Below are 22,187 nucleotides of genomic sequence, written 5' to 3' on the forward strand. Positions count from 1 at the left end.
GGGGGACAAAAATGGGAAGAACCAGAAGAAGACCCACCCACCCCCAACTGGTTCCAGTTTCATCTGCTGCTTGACCTATTGAGTTCATCCACCAGACTGTTTGTTGCTCTAGATTCCAGCATCTGCAGTCTCTTTTGTCTCCTGTGATTTTTGATTAAGATACAAATTGGCTTTTTTGTTCAGTTAAACACCAGTTCAGGAAAAAATACAGTTTACATTTCTTTCAATGTACAGAAAGAAACATGGTGCAATTTTAAAGTTTACATATTCTAGCACTTGAAATGTTTTCAAATTGTTTTAGCAACTAATTTGTATATCCAGTAATGACTCTGAGTTTATTTCATTAAAACTATAATAAAAAATTCACTATTATATAAACAATAATAACAGTTAAGCTACTATTTCAACACATTTAAGATAATGTTTACACATATATATATATATACACACAAATAAATTACCTAGTACCCAGGGCAGTATCATCCATTCAACAATAGTCGGTGGAGGACCTTGCATATTTAAATCTGTTCGATCAATGTGTTGAGAGGCCAATAACAGCAGAAAAAGAAAGGTCAAGTATGATGCTGTATGGCAGATAAACTTAATAAATGGTTTTCTAATAAAAAGGCCTAATGTGCTTTTTGGTGCTATTAAGTAACACACAGAAAAAATTGGAAATAATAATCCAACGCTGATGCAGGTTATGAATTTGACAACCCAATGTCTCCGTCTCCAGCCAGGAAACTCATCATACCAGCGAGAAGCAAGAAGCTGCTGACAGTTTGGCTGAGCAACAAACTAGAAGACAAAAATTATAAATTTTAAAAAATGCAGAGTGATTTAATGCACAAGAAAAAGAACTGTGAGTGATAAAGTCAAGTTCAATGAAAGTATTCACCATTTCCTTCACATCAATATCTATACTAAATGAATACAATTACAAATTTATCATGTAGTTCAGAGTTTAAAATATAGATTTTAATGGCCATAGTATAACTGAACAATGAATTAGCTTTATGCCTTTGTCCAATATTTTCCAACTTTCTTAAAGGTAGTAACTCTTTGGCACCTGCATCCTTGCTATTTTTAAGGCGAGATACTAAACATTCTATTAGTATTAGTATTAGGATTTCATTAGTACTTTATTTAATAATGGAGGTGCTCACAGTCCCACTTTTACCAAATATTCATTAGCAAGTAACTTACATTAATACATTATATAAAGTGGTGCTTTCTTACACCACAGCTTCAAAGTGTAGAGCAAGATGAATTTTGTCTTCCAAAACAATTTGCTGTCTTCTTCATTGAATAGTCAGCATCAGCCAATGGGATAACAATATAACAATGCCTGACCTATCTGGTATTTCAAGCATAGGCAGTTTTTCTTGATTTTCACATGCAAGTATGATTATTTTTTATCATTTGTAAGTAGTAACAAATATCAAAAAGAGGAAAAACTGCATTCCTGTCGAAGGGTTTCCGCCCCAGAAATGTCGACTATACTCTTTTCCTAGATGCTGCCTGGTCTTCTGAATTCCTCCAGTATTTTGTGTGTGTTGCTCAGATTTCCAGCATCTGCAGATTTTCTCGTTTATAAAAAAAACTGCACTCGTTGGAATCTTAAACATTAACACTCTTCCTCTTTCCACAGACGCTACCTGGTCTACTTTGTATTTTCAGCATTTTCTGTCATAATTTTATGTATAACACACTGTCCTGATTAGTATCTTCAGTAATTACACAGACTAAGAGATGACCAAGACAATGTCTGCTATATGTTGGCAATGAGGTGCGCTATACTGGAGTGCATGAAATACATGGCGCTAAATGCATTGTTGAGACCCAATTTAGGAACACTTCATCAAATCAATTGATAGTGATGTCTAGACTATGGAGGTTTCCATTATAAAAGACAATACAAAGCCCTCAGCATCAATACTTCTCAATTACTCTGGACTTCTAGGACTTTACTTTCTGTGTACTACCTTCTGAGAATCTTTATATTCCCTGGTTCTCTCTCGGACTAGTATACAATGGTTAAAATAGAATCACTTGATTAAGAACCCTTTCCAGCTCAGCAACTATTTTCTCCCAAGTATCTGTTTCTATATTGTTGCTCGTGCTATAACATGCCAAGATGGATAAGGTAACATCTTGGTTTCCTTAAACAAAGTTCAAATTCAGTCCAAACGAAAACTAATCTTATTGTAGACTGAGTAACTTTTCATTATTAATGCATTCAATGAAATCTTAGGCCAATTGACTCTAATATTAGATTGGTAGAGTGAGTAAATTATTCAAAATAATTTCTGAGTACTGAAAATGCTTAATTAAAACTTAATAAGTTCGAAATCCTTTAGTGTTTGTGGGAATGCAGATATATTAAAGCATCACATTGTCTTACAGCAATAGTGATGGTAGGGTGCGGAAAGAAGCCATGAACCAATTTTGTGCATAGCTGCAAAGCACCAAAAATCAGTGATAGATAAGACCCACAGTGCCCTGCCTGATGAAACACTTGTCATTCATTCACTCAAGCATAAGAGGCTTTTTTCTCTGATAATGTTACCAATGCTATAATTTCACTGTGCACATGTAATAACGCTTCAAAATAAATATAACATGGAAATCAGCAACAAACAAAAATGTAACCAAATTAACTAAATTAACCAATGGTTGAAACAAATTTATTGTTGCTTCCACTAAAATGCTTTTATAGATTTGGCTACAATCTATAGATTTTGCTCCAGATAGTCTGTTCCAATGATTTCAATGGGCGCAACTTTACATTTGCAACAAATGGGATACATCGTATTTTCAGTTCTAATTTGATGAGGTAATTCCAGAGCTCTAAGTTCTGATACAATTCAACAGAGGGTGACTTTTTTAATATGTAAAGTAATAAGTCAGCATTAATGGTGATAACTGCAATTATGCTAGCTCATTTCCAAATCAACACTGACACAATAAACAATGGTCCATTCTCACTTCTATATTTAGTGACTGAACTGTAAAAATACTGTATAGATCTCTTCATGGAAAAATACACACAGTTACAACTACCTATGGAAATTGTAATAAAAGTTATCATTTTGTGTTGTAATATCACTCTAATTACATTAATTACACCAAATAAAAGTAATATCTTGTTTACAATGAATTACCATTATCATTCATTTGTACTTTTTCCTAAACAATGCTAAAATGTTATTTGTGAAGCTGAAAAATATCTAGATTATTATTTCATATGGACTTACACATTATTAAATCTAGAATGGTGCTGACTCATTGGTTCAATTATGTACTGAGCACATTTTATTCATCACTCATACACAAAAGTAACACATTATAACTAAAAATCTTACCTCTTTCTGATGATACCTAATGGCCAACTTTAACCTCGAGAGATCATTTAGTGCCTGAACTTCCAGAATGCTATTATCATCTCTATAATTAAGTATAATTTCTAACTCTCTGGAGCTCCTTGTTTGGTCCAACAAATCTTTAGCAAATGATTCACATTGATGTGATAGTTCTTCATATTCTGATTTAAATTCATTTTCCACTTTACTTAGTTCCCGAAGCTCCCAGCTCAAATGAAATGCAGTTAGAAAGGGGTCTTCACTTGATAAAGCAACCAAAGATGGGCTTGCCAAAGCTTTGTATATGTTCAACCTTGATCGGGAATGGCGCAAACTGTCAACATCTGAGCTGGAAACACACTCAACGCAGTTACAACGAACTTCATGAGGCTGCGGTATAGAAACTCCTCTTTGGACAAGAAGCTTTATTATCTCATAATTGTTTGTGTGAGCTGCAAGAATAATTGGTGTGATATCTGGTGTAAATTCTGAAAATTGTTTATCCAGTAGTATCGGTGGAACCTGTCAAACAGAAAGAAATTATATTATTTGGAGCCGAAAATATCAAGTTTTTTCCTGATGAAGAGTCTCAGCCCGGAATGTTGACTGTTTATTCCTTTCAACAGATGTCTGACCTACTGAGTTCCTGCAGCATTTTGTGTGTGTTGCCATAGATATCAAACATCTGCAGAATCTCTTGTGTTTAAGTTTGGTTCTGTTGGTTTTATGCGCAATCAGAGAGGAACAAGTCAGACAGCAAAGAACAAGCCCTTTGGCCCAAGGACAAAAATCAGGAATTTCAAATTGGGTTACATCAAAAAGCACTGATTCAGTTTTCTTTGTATTTTTATTTAATTCAGTCCATCTTGGATGACTGAAATTAGGAGGTAGGTGGGTAATGTTGTGGATAGTGTAAATGTTGGTATAGGTTACAATGGGATATAGATGGCATACAGGCCTGGGCTGAGAAGTGGCAGATAGAGTTGAATCCAGAAAATTGTGAAGTGATATAATTTGGAAAATCAAACTTAAAAGTCAGAGTACACGGTTAATTTGAAGTAACAAGTGAGAGACAGAGAAACATAGTTATAAGGTGGGAGCCATTTGAAAAGAGCAAGTTTCGTGGTAGTTTTATTTGAGCCAATAAAAAGAAAGTGGGGTAAGCGGAACAACCAGTGTTAGAGTGGGAGGCTTTGGCTCAACAGGCTTGTTCAGCAAGAACAGGCTTGGGCAAGCACAGGTGGAAGTTCCAAGTAAGACTCTAAGTTTTTAAAATCTTTTTCTATTAGAACATAGATAGTGCACTGAGAATTAGTCCAGAGTTAGTGGTATGTTCTTTGTGTGTGACATGGAAATTCTGGGTGACCTCCAGGCTCGCTGATAACTACGTCGTCATGAAGTGCAACAAACAGCAGCTTCTTAGTGCTAAGGAAGTAGAACTGCAGCTCGATGACCTTCAGCTTATATGGAGAATGAGGTGATGGATAGGAAATACAGGGAGGTAGTCACCCCCAAGTTGCAGGAGGCAGGAACCTGGATGACTGTTATGAGAGGGAAAGGGAATTGGCAGCCAGTACAGAGTGTTCCTGTGGCCATTCCCCTCATAAGTATACAGCTTCGGATACTGTTGGAGGGTCGGGGGTGGGGGTGGGGGAACAACTTACCAGCAGGAAGCCACAGCAACAGGGTCCCTGGCATTGAGTATGGCTCCATGGCTCAGAAAGGAAGGTGGGAAAAGAGGAGTGCAGTGATGATAAGGGAAAGAAGATTCTGTGGACAAGAGAAAGAAACCTGGATGGAGTTGTGTCTCCTGGACGCTGGGGTCAAAAAAGTATCGGATCCGGTCCATAGCATTCTAAAGGCAATCGGAAGTCTTAGTACCTATTCGTACCAACAGCATAGGTAGGAGAAGGGAGGAGGTCCAATAAAAAGAATACTAGGAGCTAGGTAGAAAGCTGAGAAGCAGGACCTCCAAGGTAGTGGGAACATGGAACATAGATCGGTACAGCACAGGACAGGCCATTTGGCAACCAGGAGGCAACATACCATTCAGGAATCTCGTTCTCCCCCATTGAACTTTCTATCCATTCCCCTAACAAACAATTCCCCTATCACCACAATATGCCTTTTCTCCCCACTTCCCTTCTGAGTCACAGAGCCAGACTCAGTGCCAGAGACCAGACCACTGTGACTTTCCTGTTATGTCATTCCCCCCGACAGTATCCAAAGTGACAAACTTGCAGTTGAGAGGAATGTTCACATGGATACTCTGCACTGGCTCCTTAACCTCTTTCCCCTTCCTGTTATCCAGTTTCCTGTGCCCTGCACCTTGGGTGCCCTATCTGTACGTCCTATCTATCACCCCTTCAGACTCCTGAATGATCTCGAGTTCATCCAGTTCCAACTCCGACCCCTTAATGTGGATGTTAGAAGCTGAAGCTGGATACACTTCTTGCAGTTGCAGTCTCAGGGACACTGGAGGTCTCCCCATCTTTCCACATCCTACAAGAAGAGCATTTCAAAATCTTGCCTGGCATCTCTACTGTCCTAACTGAGCAGACATAAAGAAGGAAAAAAAAACTTAACCTTGAGTTTTTCTTTTTTTTTTGCTTTCTCTGACTGAAGCCTTTCTTCGCTGAAGCTTCGAAAAGCTAAGGCCTCAAGATCACCACTCAGGCTCTGCCCACTCAGACGATGGCTGCTACGCTTACTCCTGCCTCTCTTTAATTTGCTTTTGTTAATCAATTACAAATGTGGATTGGTCGCTGGTCAAAGCTCTACTGTGTTGCAGCAGCTACCCACCGCTCCCTTTTCTATTCCGCCAGTGGACCTGACTGAAATCAACTTCTCCCAAAACTTTAGATGTCCAGATGGTCACTGGTCAAAGCTCTATTGCGTTGCAGCAGCGAACCGCTGCTCCCTTTTCTACTCGGGCAGTGGATCTGAGTGAAATCCCCTCCTCTCAAAACTTCTGATGTTCGGAATGGTCACTGGTCAAAGCTCTATTGCCCTTGTTCCTTTCTTAAATAGAGGTACAACATTAGCCACTCGCTGGTCCTCTGGGACCTTACCTGTGGCTAGAGAGGACACAAAGATACTGGTCAAAGGCCCAGCAATCTTGTCTCTTGCCTCCTTTAATAACCTAGAGTAAATCCCATCCGACCCTGGGGACTTATCCACCTTAATACTCATTGGAAAGCCCAATACCTCCTCCTCCTTGAACTCTAAACACCCTAACATATTTATACATTCAGCATTGACACCCTGGTCCTCCATATCCTTTTCCTTTGCAAATACTGAAAGCAGAGCAGTCATTATGTACCTCACTCACATTCTTTGCATCCAGCAAATGTTCCTCTTTTTATGCTGGAGTCATTTCACTCTCTCCCTAGCTATCCTCTCGCTCTTGATGTAAGTATAGAATGCCTTGGAATTCACCTTAATTCTATTTGCCAAGGACTTTTCATGGCCTCTCTTGGCTTTCCTAGTTCCCTTCTTTATTCCTTTTCTCGCTTCTTTGTACTCCTCACGTGCTTCATTTCATCCGAACTTCTTAAGCTTTACCTACTTTTCCTTTTTGATTAAATTCATCACCTCTCTGGACATCCAAGGTTTTCTTGTCCTTCCATCCTTCTAACAGGAACATACCTTTTCTGCAGTCTGTATTCTCTGAATTGCTGCTTATGCCATGTGCCAGTGAGGGTATGGATAGGATGATTGGCAGATAAATGCGTTGCTGAAGAATTGAATCAGAATCAGAATCAGAATCAGAATCAGGTTTATTATCACCAGCATGTGACGTGAATTTTGTTAACTCAGCAGCAGCAGTTCAATGCAATACATAATCAAGCAGAGAGAAAAAAAACAATAATAAACAAGTAAATCAATTATGTATATTGAATAGATTATTAAAAATGTGCAAAAACAAAAATGTTAAAAAAGTGAGATATTGGCCAAAGCTTCAATGTCCATTTAGGAATCAGATGGCAGAGGGGAAGAAGCTGTTCCTGAATCGCTGAGTGTGTGCCTTCAGACTTCTATACCTCCTCCATGATAGTAACAGTGTGAAAAGGGTATGCCCTGGGTGCTGGGGGCCTTAATAATGGAAGCTGCCTTTCTGAGACACCGCTCCCTAAAGATGTCCTGGGTACTTTGTAGGCTAGTGCCCAAGATGGAGCTGACTAGGTTTACAACCTTCTGCAGCTTCTTTTGGTCCTGTGCAGTAGCCCCTCCATACCAGACAGTGATGCAGCCTGTCAGAACACTTTCCACGGTACAACTATAGAAGTTTTTGAATGTATTTGTTGACATGCCAAATCTTTTCAAATTCCTAATAAAGTATAGCTGCTGGCTTGCCTTCTTTATGACTACATCAATATGTTGGGACCAGGTTAGATCCTCAGAGATCCTGACACCCAGGAACTTGAAGCTACTCACTCTCTCCACTTCTGATTCCTCTATGAGGATTGGTACGTGCTCCTTCGTCTTGCCCTTCCTGAAGTCCACAATCAGCTCTTTCCTCTTACTGACATTGAGTGTCTGGTTGTTGCTGCAGCACCATTCCACTAGTTGGCATATCTCACTCCTGTACGTCCTCTCGTCACCACTTGAGATTCTACCAACAATGGTTGTATCGTCAGCAAATTTGTAGATGGTACTTGAGCTATGCCTAGCCACACGGTCATGTGTATACAGAGAGTAGAGCAGTGGGCTAAGCACACACCCCCGAGGTGTGCCAGTGTTGATCATCAGCGAAGAGGATATGTTATCATCAACCCACACAGATTGTGGTCTTCTGGTCAGGAAGTCGAGGATCCAATTACAGAGGGATCTACAGAGGGCCAGGTTCTGCAACTTCTCAATCAGGATTGTGGGAATGATGGTATTAAATGCTGAGCTATAGTCGATGAACAGCATCCTGACATAGGTGTTCGCGTTGTCTAGGTGGTCTAAAGCCGTGAGAAGTGCCATGGAGATTGCATCTGCCATTGACCTATTATGATGATAGGCAAATTGCAATGGGTCGAGGTCCTTGCTGAGGCACGAGTTCAGTCTAGTCATAACCAACCTCTCAAAGCATTTCATCACTGTCGATGTGAGTGCTACCTGGCGATAGTCGTTACGGCAGCCCACATTATTCTTCTTTGGCACTGGTATAATTGTTGCCTTTTTGAAGCAAGTGGGAACTTCTGCCCATAGCAGTGAGAGGTTGAAAATGTCCTTGAATACTCCCGCTAATTGGTTGGCACAGGTTTTCAGAGCCTTACCAGGTACTCCATCAGGACTTTCTGCCTTGCGAGGGTTCACTCTCTTTAAAGACAGTCTAACATTGGCCTCTGAGACAGAGGTCACAGGGTCATCAAGTGCAGGAGGGAACTTCACAGCTGTAGTTGTGTTCTTCCTTTCGAAAAGGGCAGTGAGTTCATCTGGTAGTGAAGGATCAATGCCATTCATACTATTGGGTTTCGCTTCGTAGGAAGTAATGTCTTGCAGTCCCTGCCAGAGTTGCCATTCATCTGATATTGCTTCCAACCTCGCTTGAAAATGACGCAGGGGGCATGGTTTCAAATTTCCTGATCATACAGATCTCTTCTGGGGAAGGTATGATCAGTACAAAAAGGATGGGTTGTAATTGAACCTCAGGGGGACCAATATCCTTGCAGGCAGGTTTGCTAGAGTGTCAGGGAGGATTTAAACTAATATAGCAGGGGGTTGGGAAATGGAAATGATAGGGCTGAGAATGGGGCAGTTAGTATACAAATAAATGCAGTGTGGAATGCTACTGTGAAGATAGGGCAAAATTGCAGTCAGAGAGATTGAAAAATGTAAAGAATACAGGACTGAAAGTGTTACATTTGAATGCACGCAGCATATGCAACAAAGTAGATGATCTTGCACCACATTTAGAGATTGGCAGGTACAACATTGTGGGCACCACTAGGTCATTGCTGAAAGAAGACATTAGTTGGGAGATTAACATCTAAGGATATATGTTGTTTCAAAAGAATAGGCAGGTAGGTGGAGGAGTTAGGGTGGCTCTGTTGGCAAAAGAAATCAAATCCTTAGAAAGAGGTGATATAGGATCGGAAGATGTAGAATTCTTGTGGGTAGAGTTAGGAAACTACAAGGATAAAAAGTCCCTGAAGGGAGTTATATGCTGGCCTCCAAACAGTAGCCAGGATGTGGGCTACAAATTGCAACAGATAGAAAATGTATGTCAAAAGGGGAATAATACAATAGTGATTGGGGATTTCAATATGCAGGTAGCATGGGAAAATTAAGTTGCTGCTGAATCCCAAGAGAAGGAATTTGTAGAATACCTACAACATGGCTTTTTAGAGCAGCTGATGGTTGAGCCCACTAGGGGAAAGGTAGTTCTGGATTGGGTGCTGTGTGATAAAACAGATTGCATTAGGGAGCTTAAAGTAAAGGAACCCTTAGGAGGCAGTGATCATAATATGATTAAGTTCACCTTCCAGTTTGAGAGGGAGAAGGTACAGTCAGATGTACCAGTATTACAGTGGAGTAAAGTGAATTACAGAGGCATGACAGAGGAGCTGGCCAAAGTTGATTGGAAGGTAACACTATCAGGGATGAAAGCAGAGCAGCAATAGCTAGAGTTTCCGGAGCAATTTAGAAATGCAGGACAGATGTCTGTCTGTCTGTCTAGGTACCATATCCGATGCGGACATGAAGAAGTCTTCTAAAGGGAGGATGAAGCAACTGTGCCTGACAAGGGAAGTCAAAGTCAGCATAAAAGGAAAAGAGAGCTCATTTAATATAGGGAAAATTAGTGGGAAAGCGGAGGATTGGGAAGTTTAAAAAGAAACAGTAATTAACTAAAAAAAACTTAAGGAAAATAAAGATGAAACATGAAGGTAGGTAAGCTAGTGAATAATATAAAAGAGGATACAAAAAGATTCTTCAGATATATAAAGAATAAAAGAGAGGCAAGAGTGGATATCGGACCGCTGGAAGATGATGCTGGAGAGGTAGTAAAGGCATCTGTTAGTCTTGCGAGACCATGGATCTGTGCCTGGAAAGTCTTCACTCTCCAGGGCGCAGGCCTGAGCAAGGTTATATGGAAGACCAGCAGTTGCCTATGCTACAAGTCTCCCCTCTCCATGACACCAATGTTGTCCAAGGGAAGGGCATTAGGATCCATACAGCTTGGCACCAGTGTCGTCGCAGAGCAATGTGTGATTAAGTGCCTTGCTCAGGGACACAACACTTTCCCTCGGCTGGGGCTCAAACTCACGACCTTCAGGTCGCTAGTCCAATGCCTTAACCACTTGGCCAGGTAGTATTGGGGGGATAAAGAAATAGTGGATGAACTTAATAAGGATTTTGTGTCAATCTTCACTATGAAAGACACTAGCAGTATGTCAGAAATTCGAGTGTCAAGGGGCAGAATTAAGTGTAGTTGCTAATACTAAGGAGAAGATGCTTTGGAAGTGATAGGTCTGAAGGTAGATAAGTTACCTGGACCAGATGGGCCACCCCAGGGCTCTAAAAGAGGTAGCTGAAGAGATTGTGGAGGCATTAGTAATGGATATAAGAAAAATGGAGGGTTATCGGTCATGTAGGAGAGAAGGGTTAGATTGATCATGGAGTTGTTCGTACTGTTGGGTGCTGTAATTCATTGATTCTATTATGGCTCCTGGATTTACTGAATATGCAAACAAGAAAACAAATCTTAGGGTTGTATTGTGGCACAGATGCACTTTGATAATAAATTTACTTTGAACTTTGTTTTTGGTTCTAACTACATGATAATCGCACAGTCCACTACTGCTCATTCTTGAAAGATTTTAAATGCACGACTTAAAACTTAGTTTTATTGTAAATTTTAAATAATTCCTAATCAAAATAATTTACCGATTGCAGGCTTATTTCAATATTAACTCAATCCATGGCTGGCCTATATCTTAAATACAATTACCTGCACTTGATCCCTATTTCTTGATGAACTTATGAATCTTGAATCCCTATTTCTTGATGCAATAAAAATCTGTTAATTTCAAATCTTGGAAATTTCAAATGATACAGCATTTAGTGGATGCTTTATGTGAAAAGATACTTCATGTTTTCAATCTCAGACAGTTTATTATTTAAAGTCTAGGAATGCAGTATGTCCTTCTCACTTGCTAAAGAACAAGCCTTCAATATTTCCTTTTCATATTGACCAATTCTATTCTTACCTATTCTCTCAAATACTGTTAATCACATCACAGCTAAAGAGGTACAGAGCTGGAAGTCCTCTTACCCATAAAACTGAACACACATTACTTGGTTGCCTTAGAGCTTGCTCTGCATAGCTTTAGCTTATGAGACAAATATAACTGAACCATGATTTGTACTGATTTTTCAGTCATAATGCATTGAATACTTTAAAATCAAACAAGCACTGACTATGACAAACAAGGGAATCCATGGGATAATTAAAAACTATTTCTCTTTATTCATTCACTTTCCTGTGTGCTGACAGCAGTCAGTATTTGGCTACTGCTATTTTCCTTTTAGGGTGGAAGACAAACCTTGTAGATCCATTGCAATCTATGCATTGAAAGAAATTATGCATTTGTCATAATGGAATGTTTCTAAGTGATGATAATGGACAATTCTGATTTGATTGGGACAGACGTGAAAGCACAGAGGAACATTTGGAGAAATTTCTGAAATGCCAGTTTGTTACTGTTGTACTGCGCGATTGGGAATCTTCCGGAGGGAAGGCCTCAAAATCCCCGGATTTGCCTGCTGTTGGCGACTGAGTTTGAGGTCGAATCGTTCGGATAGAGATGGCGCTCAGTACTCGGTGTCGGAGAGCTGATCGGAGGCTCGAAGTTTTCGGACGACTCAGAGTCGGACTGTGGTCGGGCATGGCAGGGAGAGTCTTTCTTCCTTCTCCCGTCTGCGTGAGATGTGGGACATTTGAGAGACTTTGAACTTTTTACTGTGCTCATGGACTTCTTCATCAAGTTATGGTATTGTTGCACTGTTGTAACTATACGTTATGATTATGTGGTTTTGTTAGTTTTTTCGGTCTTGGTCTGTCCTGTGTTTTGTGATATCACACCGGAGAAAATATTGTATCATTTCTTAATGCATGCATTACTAAATGACAAGAAAAGAGGACTGCGTGTCTTCATAATCTAATATATAACATAGAACAGTACAATACACGAACAGGCCCTTCAGCCCAAGGTGATGTGCTGAACTAATTATGCTAATGATACCTGATTAAACTAATCTCTTCTGCCAGCACAAAGTCCCTATCCAAACTCACATGCCGATCTAATAGCCTCTTAAACTCGTCCATCCTAAATGCCTCCACAATTACACCTGGCAGCATATTCTAGGCATCTACCACACTGTGTATTAAAAAAAAGTTGCCCCGCACATCTCCTTTAAACTTCCCCTTCACCTTAAGTGCATACTACAATATTAGACATTTCAAACCTGGGGTGGGGGAGGGGAACACAATTGCTCTATACTTAAACCTCAGTGATAAATAAACAAAAGCTTTTATGAAGTCAAATCAAATGCAATTTGTATAGCCACCCCTTATAGTGCACACCTTCTAATCCAGGCAGTATCCTGGTAAATTTCTTCTGCATCACTCCAAAGCCTCCACATCCTTCCTAAAATCTGGCGACCAGAACTGAGCATAATACTCCAAATGTCGCATAACCAGAGTTTTGTAAAGCTGCAACAAAAATTCTTGACTTGTTGCCTCAACTAAAAAAGGGAAGCATGCTATAAGCCTTCTTTACACTCTATCAATTTGTGTAGCCACTTTCAAGGAGCTGTGGACTTGGACCCAAGATGCCTCTGTATGTTAAATATGTGCACTTAAGGTCTAATTTGTAACTGAGCCTGCTGGCAGTCAATGTAGCCAAAAATGAAAGTTCAGTGTTTTTCAAAGAGTTGGCAGAGCAGAAGCAATCTCTATGAATTAGTAGAGCATTTTCATGTCTTTGAAGATTAGTTTGAAGTTCTCAAAGAATATTTAAGCTATGAGGTGTGTTCTGACAGCATCTCTTGGCTATCACCTGATGCAGTTAATTCTTGTTAATTGGGATACATTGGGACCAGTACATTTTGGTTCAATTAAGCGGCTGCCTAAGTTAGCTGAAGTTTCATGGAAATAGTTAAAAAGGTATAAAAAGAACAAACTACTATTTAACATAGTAACAAATTACGTATTTAAAGGAATTACAGAACAAGTTAGAACACTAAAGTCAATCTTTTGATTGACTGTCAATGAACAAGTTCATATAATGCTTTCAACCATTACATCCTCCAAGTCTTCATTTTTATTGTAACATTCGAAGTGATTGTTGATACCTCTGAGTTCCTAACTTGCTGAAGTAGTGAAATCATTTCATTTTCACTCCCAGCCTTTTCTGGCATGTCCAATCCTGAATGCTTGAAACCACAGTGAGCAAAGTAGTTCTTATTTTTCCCCAATTATCAGTGACAAAAATCACTGCTTTCTGAATACAAACACACACAACTTATGTTATTTAAAAATGGTTTGCTCAAAGCATGGTGAAGTGTCTAATGGCCATGCAAGTGCACATGACTGATGCTAGTTAGAAACTGTTTGCCATCACGCTCCTGTCTCAATCAAGTAGCATATTATCCCAAATAAATTAAGGGAATCCCATCTATTTTCTTGATTACTTTTTGTTCTTTAAGAATTATCCCAAATAAGCAGCTGCCCTGATTAACCAATGGTCCAATTAACTGGAATCCACTGTACTTTCCTCATGCAACAGATGACAATATGGGATTCCTTTTCTGGGAAATAGAATATTGTGACCCTATATTGTACCACATACTGGAATCTCATCTCAAGGATCTCCATGGCATCCTCTGCTAAGTTTCAATCATCATTACTTATTGTAGCGCATTTTAAAAGTGAGAATATAGACTGAGAAAGGGATTACTAATGGTACAAGGGGCTTTCTTTCTAGACTAGGGCAAAAAACCAAGAAAAAAAAGTCCCTTCTGCCACAAAAATCCCTTTCTCAGCCTGTATTCTCACTTTTAATCAAAGCTTCTCATTTTTTTTTGTTGTAGCTTTTATATTCTTCATCCAAACATTTCAAAGGGTTCAGAGCATCATGACCTCTCTGTGCTTGGTAGCAAATATATCTTTGGCCATGTAGGTTATCCTTCCTCCCTAGAACACAAGCTGGTCTATAAGAGGTCTAGATGGTTTCCTGTCCCAGTACTGGCAGAGCATAACTGCAGGTGATTCTAGGTCATGGATTTTCAAGATATCTTTCCATTTTATGATTCAATGTGAAGGAAGACACAATTAATATGGCTATTTGAACCAGTTGGGATGAATTTGGGTGCTAATCGAGATAAGTGTCCAGTAGTCCATTTTCAACCTATTACACCTTTCATTGATATCAGTGGAGAAGAAAGTTTTGGCATGCTGATCTATTTTGCTTCCAAGATTAATATGCTCATTACTATTCTGTGCTGTCCCAAGTTGTGTCCATTGAAAGGTAGCACAAATTCCGTTATTACAGATAGTCTAATGCTTTTATCTGATTAAACTTGCACAAATAACTCAAAGGAATATAATCAGAAAGAGTTGTTTGAAGAATTTGGCCTGCATTTACTACCTGCTCCCAATTCTCCTTGTGAAAGTGTGGTCAATCAGCTCATTGGATTGCTGTAGTACATTCAATTATGATAATATCAGTGATATAGGTGGAGACTTCCGGTAGTTAGACCTGGTGACAGTGAATAATAAAAATAGTAATTTATTTATAGATAACTTTTCATACAAACAATGTTATTCAAAATGCTTTACAATGGATCCATTACCAAGAAGACAACTTGCAGGATGTACTCTACCCAGACACCTGTCAAGTTACCGTAATGGATTTTGTAAATGGTACTCAATCTCACTGCAATCATGTTGTAGCAAATGGATTTAGTGCTCATCAAGAAAACATCTCTGACTTGAGTGGCATTGATTTTTGACTTTTGCTGGAACTGTGCTCCTCCAGAGAAATGCTGATTATTCTATCATATTTCTGATTTGTAGGAATAATGGGTAATAACACAATATTGCAGACGCATATAGAGCCTTCCCATGTCCTAACCTGGGAATATCCGATCATCTATCTTTACATCTGATCCCAGTGTATAGACCATTAGTAAGGAAGGCGAAACCAACCTCCAAGGCAGTGACGGTATGGCCTAAGAGAGCCACCTCCAGTCTTCAAGATTGCTTCGAGAGTACTGACTGGAGCCTGTTTGCACACCAGGCTACACACGACTCAGCCACTGATTTAGAGGAGTACACAATGACAGTTATGCACTGCATCAAATTATGTTTAGACAATGTCATCACCACCAAAAAACATCCGGATATTTCTCAAACGGAAGCCTTAGATGAATGAGTTATGGAACCTGCTCAAAGCTCGTGACACTGCCCACAGATCCAGTGACACCAAAGCATACTGCAAGACTGAATCTTAAAAGAGGAATCAAGACCGCCAAGTATAGACATAAAGTACAGACTGAGACACATTTCTATAACACTACCAATCCCCAACACATTTTGGAACACAGAGCAACTGGACAAGATGGCATAACTGGATGGGTATTCAGGGACTGCACTGACCAGCTGGCAGAAGTTCTGATGAGTATTTACAACCTTTCCTTATCCCAGGCTATGGTTCTGGCATGTTTCAATGCAGCAACCATCATACCAATCCCTAGGACATCAGTGGCAACATGTCTTAATGACTACTTTCTGGTGGTACTCACTCCCATAGTTGCCAAATGCTTGGAAAGACTGGTCATGTTTCATCAAGGACATAATCTTGTCTACCTTGGACCAGCACTAAATTGCCTACAAGGCAAATAATTCAACTGAAGCTGCCATTTCTATCACTCTTCACACTGTCTTAGAACACCTGAAGCACAAAGAAACCTACCTAAGGATGCTTTTCATTGATTATAGCTCAGCCCTTAACACCATACTACCAAACAAGCAAATTGTAAAGCTCGAGAATCTCGGTCTTGGCACATCAACCCTTAACTGGATCTTGAACTTAATTGTTTATTTATCGGAATGGAGTATGGAACATGCTCTTCGAGCTACGCTGCCCAACAATCCCGATTTAATTTGAGCCTAATCATGGGATCATTTACAATGACCAATTAACCTATTAACAGGGTACATCTTTGGACTGTGGGAGGAAACCAGAGCCCTTGGAGGACATCCATGCGGTCACAGGGAGAATATACAAACTCCTTTCCCGAGTCGCGTGTACAGTAAAGCATTGTGCTGACCACAATGCTACCATGACTTCCTCACTAATCGTACCCAGACGTTGAAACTAGGCAAGTGTTCAACAACCCCTCTAATCCTGAGCACTGGTGCTCCACAAAGGTGTGTACTGAATCCACTTCTCTACTCTCCCTTCACCAATGACTACACTCCTGCTCATGCTATAAACTCAATCATCAAATTTGCAGATTACACAACTGTGATTGGCCTAATCACAAACAATAGTGAACATGCATATAGAGAGGATGTACTGACCCTGTCTGATTGGTGCATGAATCACAACCTATCACTCGACACCACAGGAGCATAAAGAAGGCCTGGAAGATCACTGAGGACACCAGTCACCCCAACCATAAACTACTTCAGCTGCTTCCGTCTGGCAAACGGTACGACAGCATTAAAGCCAGGACCAGCAGGCTATGGGGTAGCTTCCTTCTACAAGCCATTAAACTTATAAATTCACATGTCTGTACATTGCGACAGTCACAATGCAACGATTTTTACTCCCTCACATTGTGAGACAGATGTAAGATTTAAATAATTTCAATCAAGCGTCAACAAGACAAAAGAAATGGTAATTGACTTCAGGATGACAGGTCCCGAACAAGCTCCAATATTCGTAAGTGGTGAGGTAGTAGAAAAGATGTCCAGTTTCAAGTTTTTGGGGATGAACATCACTAAGGAGCTCTCTTGGTCTATCAACACAATCTTGATAGCAGGGAAGGCAGAGCAGCCACTATACTACCTGAGGTGCTTAAGGAGAGCAAATCTACTCCAAAAAATCCTGGCCAACTTTTATCAATGTGTGATAGAGAGCATACTGGCATACCAATGACAACATGGTATTCTAGCTGCAGCAAGACAGAGCACAAAACACTGCATCAGGTGATTAGGACAGCTTAGCACATCACTGAGACTCAACTACTGGACCTGGAGACAATTTACAACTTTTGATGTCTTTGGTGTACTTGTAGTATCATTAAAGACCTGACCTATCCAAGGGCTGTTGTGCAGCTGTATAATGCTACATCCTGGCTTGCCAATGGCCTTTGAGTATTATGATCTATCCGGTTTAAGATGGCACTACCGAAGAGATGTGCCACAGCTTACTGGTGGTTCAAAAGCAAAAGAATTTGATTAAAAACATTATTAGTAACACTTTTTCAAAAAAGTAAATTGTGGTGAACTATCACTGCAAACAATGAAGAAACGAGCAAAGGCAAAGAGAATTTGTGAGATGTGTCCTGCAAAATCAACACACTTAAGAGTTGGAGCCAAGCTGGTTGAGTGTACGGTTGGGATGGGAGAAGATGGGATAGAGGAGATCTGATGCCTGTCCAGCTGACCTGGGTACCAGGGTGGATTGTTCTAAGCACCAAGCTAATTTGGAGAGGTCAAGAACGACTTCTTTGGCAGCAAAATCCAGGTCCGAAACGAATTGCTGGGCGGCATGTTCACGGCCCAGAGCAATTCACCAAGGCCCAGGTCCCACTGTGAGGTACAATCTGCAGTTTGGACAATCTAAGTGCCAGCCCAGATAGACTGGAGAGGCAGCGTGTCGAGAGTCAGGTGAGGTTGAATTGCTCTGGGTGCCAAGCCGATTTGGAGAGGCCGAGAACAACTGCTCTGGCAGCAAAATCTAGGGCCCAGAGCGACTTGTCGGAAGTGGGACCCAGTCCTAGTGCGAGGTTCAGACAATTTAAACACTGGCCCAGATAGTCTAGGGGATCTTCTCTCCACGATGCTAAGGCTATGGATGGCCCCCAAGCTGCTGAGTTTCGTGTCTGCGAACTTTGCGGCAATCTGCTCCGCTAATATAACCAAGGCTTTGGGCCTGCTCTAGGGATTTAGATCTAAGGACTCAATCTGGCACGAAATGCTGTTGTGTTGCTTGCTTCTATTGCTTAGGTGACTTGTTATGTGATTCTTTTCCCCTTCTTTCTCTGTGGGCACTGAGGGTTGGTCTTAGATTTTTTAATTGGTTTCTTTTTGGTTCCTTGCTTTGCGATTGTCTGTAAGCAAACAAATCTCAAGGTTGTATAAATTTATACATTCTTTGATAATGAATGCACATCGAAACTATTGAAGTTACTGGTTTCATGTAAATTTGGGGATTTTTTTTCAATTAAGCCATTCCACATGCATTGCAAATACCTGTTTTGCAGAGTCTGGAGTAGCACCACCATATTGCTTTCCTGAGCAATGACAATAAGGTTCTATTCTATCTTAGACTATTCTAGGAAGTGAAAAGGTTTTGGGCAATTAGGAAGTCAGTGACATGATGGAAAACACTCAGGCTCAGACTTCTTCCTAAAGCCACTGTGGTTGATTGCTTTAGTTTTCTGGACAAGTGATCATTTTGTTGACTGTTTGTTAAAAGGCAATGGAATAAAACTAAATGCCAATGAATGTCAATATAAGATATTGGTACAGTATATCCTTGTTGAAGATGGACACTATTTCCCATTTAAAACATAAGTTATGCCACTTATCAGCCCACAGCTAAATTTGCTCAAGTTTTGCTGCATATATGCATGCACGTATTGTTTCACAGCAGCTAGAAGTAGCCACTGGGGTCAAATGTTCAAATGTTGGCAAATATCCCTCTTCTACTCTTTTGATAAAAAGGTCTCAAGGCACTCTCCATTTGCACTGAGGAAGGTCATAGATGAGAGAGTGGTGATTACTAGATCTAGAACAATTCTCAAAAGGATTTCCCGCAATGACACCTGGGGCTGAAATAATTAAATTCCAAAATCCACAGCTAACCTTCTGCTAGATATAACTGCAGCCATTGAAAGTGTTTTCCTTTTATTCAAAATGAGTTTAATAATACCAAATTTATAGGTGCCATTCTCAGTTAAACAGTCTCAATATTTGGGGCACTCACTCTCAGTGCACCTCTAGACTTCAGCCCTTTTGAAATTTTTTGAACAAAGATTATATTGAAATACTGCCAAGTCCCAAACTGCATTAGTGCTATGATCTGGCTGGTGCTTACAACAGGGTTTCTAGCCTCTGACCTTCTTATCCCTATCAGAAACACATTCCACACTTTATTGATGATTAACAATAGACAGACTGCATCTGTCCCAATATGTGTGAGCAAAACATACCAAGGCAATTTTCAACATGGTCAAATAAATGTCACTGCTCTAACTTGTTTGAAAGATTGAAGATATACTGACTTTGAAATCATAGATTGTGACTACAATTGTGCTTCACTTATGTTTAGAATCTCCTGATATACAGATTCAAGTTGGCAGATCTGCTTTGCATACCATTTAGCACAATGTTGAAGTCATATAATGCAAAGTAGATGATGATAGATATTCTCAGTGTGAAGAATTCCTTGTCACAAGGACTGCAGCAATTGCTCATGGTGTTGGCATCATGGACAAATGCGTATGTAGCAGTTGGATTGTTAATAATGTGTTCAAAGCAGGTTTATTCATTATGCTGGTTCTTTTACCACTCGTTGCATAATCTAAAACATTGCTACATTCTAAACAGTAGTCACTGATGCCAGCCATTTTAGTATTGAACAATGTAGTTCTCAGCAAAAAATATATTCTGTGCTCTTGCTAGTACCTGTGCTTATTCCAGATGGTGTTCAATGTGGAGGAGTGCTGATACATTGGTTAAGGGAAGACTAAAGGTTGTAACCCTTGCCCTTGCCTGACTAATCCAAGTTATTGATGCTTTTGTCACCTCAGAGTAAAAGATCTTGAGAGATGTGGGGAAAATACATCAACTCAGAGATCTCTATGAGCTTGGCTTCAGGAGATGCTGGGCCATTATTTCAGTGTGCACTAATTAAAAAGAACACACTATCAAGCGATGATGGAAACCAGTTACACTGGTTCATTCAAATGCAGTTTGAACACATTTAGTCCAGAAAAGCATTTGAGCTATTTGAAACAACATATTAAGTGAAGAGTGCTTGGGGTGGAGGACAGGAGACAACAGTTGACTATGGACTTAGTCAAAAGTTTCTCAAAGGGGTGGGGGTGGTTGTGGTGGTTTCCTCGTCTTTGTATTTATAGTAGGCTAAATGCCAGTGTTTGATTATTAGAATTAGTTGGTAATTCCATTATTATTGTATGACTATGAGGATGGTAGAAGGTAAATCCAAAAGTATTTTTTTTAAGCTTTGATGAGGAAATTCTATGAGGCCAAGTTCCTAAATGTGCAAAGTATGTTTGAATACACTTAACGGTTTAGTAAGTGGATAAGGAAGAGAAATCATTGCATCCAAAATACTTAATGCTACGTCTGTTACTGTCGAATAATACCACTCAATTTTTCCGTGCCTGCCTTTTACATTTTTATATCCCCTTACTTCGGCCTAATAATGGAATATATATACTTCAAGTTCAAATTTATTTTCATAGGCATAGTACATACCAGTTTATAAATGCAATGAAAATTAGCTTTTCGCAGCAGCATTACAGTACATTACAAACATTGACAAGCATACATCAACATAAACTCAAAATAACAATGTATACAGTACATGACAAAATATAGTATACACAGCTTACATAACAAAATAAGCAAAAAATAAACAATGGCATTAGTGCAAGTTGAGGGAGATACAGTATAAGTATTAGTAAGGATTTTGAAGTCAGCTCCAGAACATGATGGCAGTGGGGAAATAGCTGTTGTTGCACACTAAGGTGTGGGGTTTCAGGCTCCTGAATGTCCTGCTAGAAGCAATAAAAGGAAATGGTGAAGATAGAGGGGGTTCATTCCTTCCAGAGCAGTATCTTTCCTTCAGTTTTCTTTTAAAGAACCTTCTTCAGAGATGACCAGTAACTTGCATGTTGATATACTAAAATGTGTTATCCCTAATGCCATTTGGTGCTTGCTAATAGCCAGAAATGGAGAAAGGGTAAAGATAGAAATTCAGCACTATTATTACTGAAAGTACCTATTCTTAAATTCCTCTGTATTCCCAACAAATGAATACAAAAAAAAGACAGGCAGCAAATGGAGGGATATGGACCTTGTGCAGGCAGAAAGGATTAGCTTAATTAGGTGTTATTTTCTTAATTAGTTTGGTATAAAATCATGGGCCAAAGGGCTTGTTCCTGTGTACAAAGCAATTGTGCAGTAGACTGAAAATATGGATATTGCTGATGATTTAATCCATTAAATAATTTCAAATGAACTAATAATTTATTAAAACTAATATCTGAAATCTTGAGCCAAAGAGCACAGAAACGGGTTTTTTAACCCAAGTTGTTCAAGCTGATGATCAAGTACTTTATCTATACTAATCCCATTTATCTTGAATGTAATTATTAGCTATTTATTTTCCTTTCTTCATTATTATTTTTCCATTGCCTACATGTTGCATCAGAGCTCAATCTGCTTTCTATGTATATATGCAATTTTTTCAACATGTCAAATGATGACAACTAGTCTATGTACATTCAGTGGCCACTTTATTAGGTACACCTGGATACCTGCTCATTAATGCCAACATCTAATCAGCC

At 39.6% G+C, this 22,187-nt stretch overlaps 1 protein-coding gene across 2 annotated transcripts in view; it reads right to left on the reverse strand.

Annotated features, from left to right (window-relative positions):
- The window catches only part of trpc4b (transient receptor potential cation channel, subfamily C, member 4b), a 93,015-nt gene that overhangs the window by 16,182 nt on the left and 54,646 nt on the right, over positions 1–22,187 (reverse strand). For both annotated transcript variants that reach the window (XM_063052908.1, XM_063052907.1), the window contains exons 3-4: positions 3,366–3,884; positions 462–798 (exon numbers count right to left, since the gene is read on the reverse strand). In XM_063052908.1, the coding sequence (XP_062908978.1) occupies positions 462–798; positions 3,366–3,884 (856 nt within the window). The remainder of the gene's footprint in view (positions 1–461; positions 799–3,365; positions 3,885–22,187) is intronic.

The sequence above is a fragment of the Mobula hypostoma genome, chromosome 7 (genome assembly GCF_963921235.1).
Source record: "Mobula hypostoma chromosome 7, sMobHyp1.1, whole genome shotgun sequence".
NCBI classification, from domain to species: domain Eukaryota; kingdom Metazoa; phylum Chordata; class Chondrichthyes; order Myliobatiformes; family Myliobatidae; genus Mobula; species Mobula hypostoma.